The following is a 2975-nucleotide window of genomic DNA, read 5'->3' as shown; positions in this document are numbered from 1 at the left end:
ATTCTGTACATTGCCACAAGAGGGCACATTTCTACTTAAAACCAAGCTTGAGTACAACAATGAAGGACAGTGGTGTAGGGCCAAAAAGAGACCTCAAGGTAAAAGAAAAGGCAGAACCAGCTGACAGTTCATTAAAATTAACCAGACAGAAAGTGGACAGTTCCAAAAACTTGAAGCCAAAGTATTTCTCCATTTTTAGCCAGAACAAAGAACAAATTCTGGAATTTTTTTTATCTTGTATCTTATGCCAAGTTAACAGTGAAAATACACAGAGACTAAATTCAGCAAAAGCAGCTCTACATTCAAAATTTTTCAAGCCGGTCATAGAAAAAGCATCAAGCCAAGTCAACATTCGTGGAGATCAATCTTCAAGTTCAGACGGAGTCAGCCTGCCTACGAAACGAGGAAAGGATTGGCCAGAAAATACATGCAAGGCTTTGCCAATGGCTAATATACAATCTTTGATGGACATGCATAGGATTACACCATCACAGGTCAAGAAAGCATTAAAAACAGGTAATCTGGACTATCACACTTTAAATACAGAAAATGAAGAACAGAAAAGAAGGATAAAAGAATTAAACCAGCACCGCCTGTCATTTTCCATCAAGAATCTGGAGGAACATGTATTTTACTCTCCAAATTATTCTTATGTCCAGTCACATCTAGAGCCTCAGACAAAGGACACACTGTCAGAAGTAGGCAACATGCCAAGCAGGACAAAGGAGCTAGCTTTGTCATCTGAAGATCAGCTAAGTACTGTGTGTGAATGTAGACCAGAGTGGATTTTCCCCTCAGTTATTTCAGAGCAAACAAAAAAAGAAGATAAGGTGTTGCTTTTGGAGTCTGGCAGTAAAACTATAAAATGCCCAAGACTTTTGTTGTCGAAAAGAAAGCAGTCACCTGATGGAGTACAGGTAAGTGAATCAGTGTCAAATGATAGCTCACCCATGCTAAGAGTCAGCAAAAAGGAATTGTTATCACATAAAGCAAGCAAGAAGAAGCAAGAGGGGCTGTATCTGCCTGAGCTGTTCTTACGTTGTCTTTCATTATACATGCAGGTTTTGCATGCAAATGAAAAACTGAAGGGTAGCATAGAATACGGAGTTATAAAAGAGATAATGTGCCTTGAAAGAAAAGCCATAAACTTGAAGAGATTAGAACTTCCACCTAGCAGGTCCACGGACTATGCTCAAAGCAATGAAGCAGGACCACGGTGTTACAAAGAAGAGAAGATGATATATATGAAGCATAGAAAGGATAAGCCAGGTTCAACTCTAAGAAAAGCATGTGAACCCATCCCTTTGCCCCATTTCAAATTGGATAAAGAGAAAACTGATGTGATCATCTCAAGTAATGTAGGACAAGAAAAATATAAATCACAGGAAGAGGGGACTGGCATAAAAGAAATGAAGATGGATGGTTCTACTACTACCTTAAAGACAGAGGAATCAACACTGTCTTTTTCATCTAGTGGGAAGAAATTAACTTTATGCTTCCATACTACAAAACAAGACAAAGTACAAGAACCGTTAAGTAAATCGGACATGAAACCAACAAAATCTTTTATCTCATTACCAAGTCTTTCACATCCTAATTTAAATTCAAGAATAAAAGTAGGAAAAGTTAAGTCAGGACTACTAAAAGACTGCCTTCCACCACTAAAGCCCACACCACCACTGAAAGGCAAGAAAGTATCATTTTCAAATCCATTTAATAGAGATCATTTATGTGGCTTAACAGAATTAAATTCTCTTCCACAGAGGAAAGAGTATAGGTATAATATGCCACATTTGAAAGATAAAAGAGGCCTCAAACATATTGCTCGAAAGGGGAAGAAGCCACTTTTTAAATATTTGCTACATAGAAAGGAACCACGTTGGCACAATAAAACACAAAATTTTATCCAGAGCAACAAAAATAATCTAGATATAGTTCAGAATAAACCTTGGGATTCTGTTCCTTCTTCACGTCTTCTGGAATGGGATCCTAAAATAATGCAGGCATACTTAGGAAGAATAATAAAGTTCTGCCTTCAATCACCAGCAGTGTTAGAATTGTCAGGTGCAATAGGAATGCACCAGAAGCTAACTGATGTTTTAAGCAGTATTGAAAAAGCAAATCATATACCACTGAAGGAGAGGTTGCAGATAGAGTCCAAGGAGGGGATGCATTCAAGCAGACTATCTCTGAGACAGAAGCTGTCTTCACCACCACAGGAGTTACAATTTAATGTTGAAGAAAAGGGAAAAAAGATACATGAAGATAAAAAAATTAAGAATTGCAATAAACCTTCCATATATTCTCTTTCTTACTCTCAAGTGGACACAAGAGGAAATGGAGAGGAAGCTATGCAAATAAGAACCCAATCTTCAGGTCATTGCTCAAAGCTCCAAAGACCATCAGATATAGGGAAAATTATTTATGAAAACTCTACTTTTGAACCTGTCTTAAACAGTGTAAAACATTCCTTGGAATCTGTAATCCAGAAAGAAGAGAGTACAAAAACAGAAAAAAACATACATTTGAAAGAAAACCAATCAGTTTCACAGAAAACTCAGCTAGACATCAAAGAGCCAGGACAAGAGCTACAAATTAAAGATGAACTAAATGTAGTTGTAACCAAAACCAGCACATGGACACAGACAAATGTAAATGAAATCTTGGGACATTTGCAGGAAAGAAAATGCAAGCTAGGTGAGAGTTTAGCCTTGGCATCTTTACCTCACCGTAAGTTGGACATAGAAATAAAAGACAAGGGAAAACCATGGGTAAAAATAGGATCCTGCTCTCTGCACTCACACAGTATGGAATCTTCAGATGCAGAAAAATTAAATTTTGCAGCATCTTCTTTGAATGACATCACAAGTGATCCAAAAAGATCAAGATGCTTGTCATATAAAGAAGAGGATGGAGTGAACACATTTGAAAGAATCACAATGCATCCTAAGGCCAAACATGTGAAGAGGAAGAAA

General features: G+C 37.4%; 1 protein-coding gene across 1 annotated transcript in view; it reads left to right on the top strand.

Annotated features, from left to right (window-relative positions):
* LOC116089424 overlaps positions 1-745 on the top strand; it is a 4155-nt gene extending 3410 nt beyond the window's left edge. Inside the window, exon 2 of the mRNA XM_031368974.1 lies at positions 660-745. Coding sequence (XP_031224834.1) covers positions 660-745 — 86 coding nt within the window. The remainder of the gene's footprint in view (positions 1-659) is intronic.
* Positions 746-2975: the final 2230 nt, after the last annotated feature.

Source organism: Mastomys coucha, unplaced genomic scaffold, assembly GCF_008632895.1.
Source record: "Mastomys coucha isolate ucsf_1 unplaced genomic scaffold, UCSF_Mcou_1 pScaffold14, whole genome shotgun sequence".
Taxonomy (NCBI): domain Eukaryota; kingdom Metazoa; phylum Chordata; class Mammalia; order Rodentia; family Muridae; genus Mastomys; species Mastomys coucha.
Note: the sequence above shows the minus strand (reverse complement) of the source record. Positions and strands in the feature narration are given on the sequence as shown.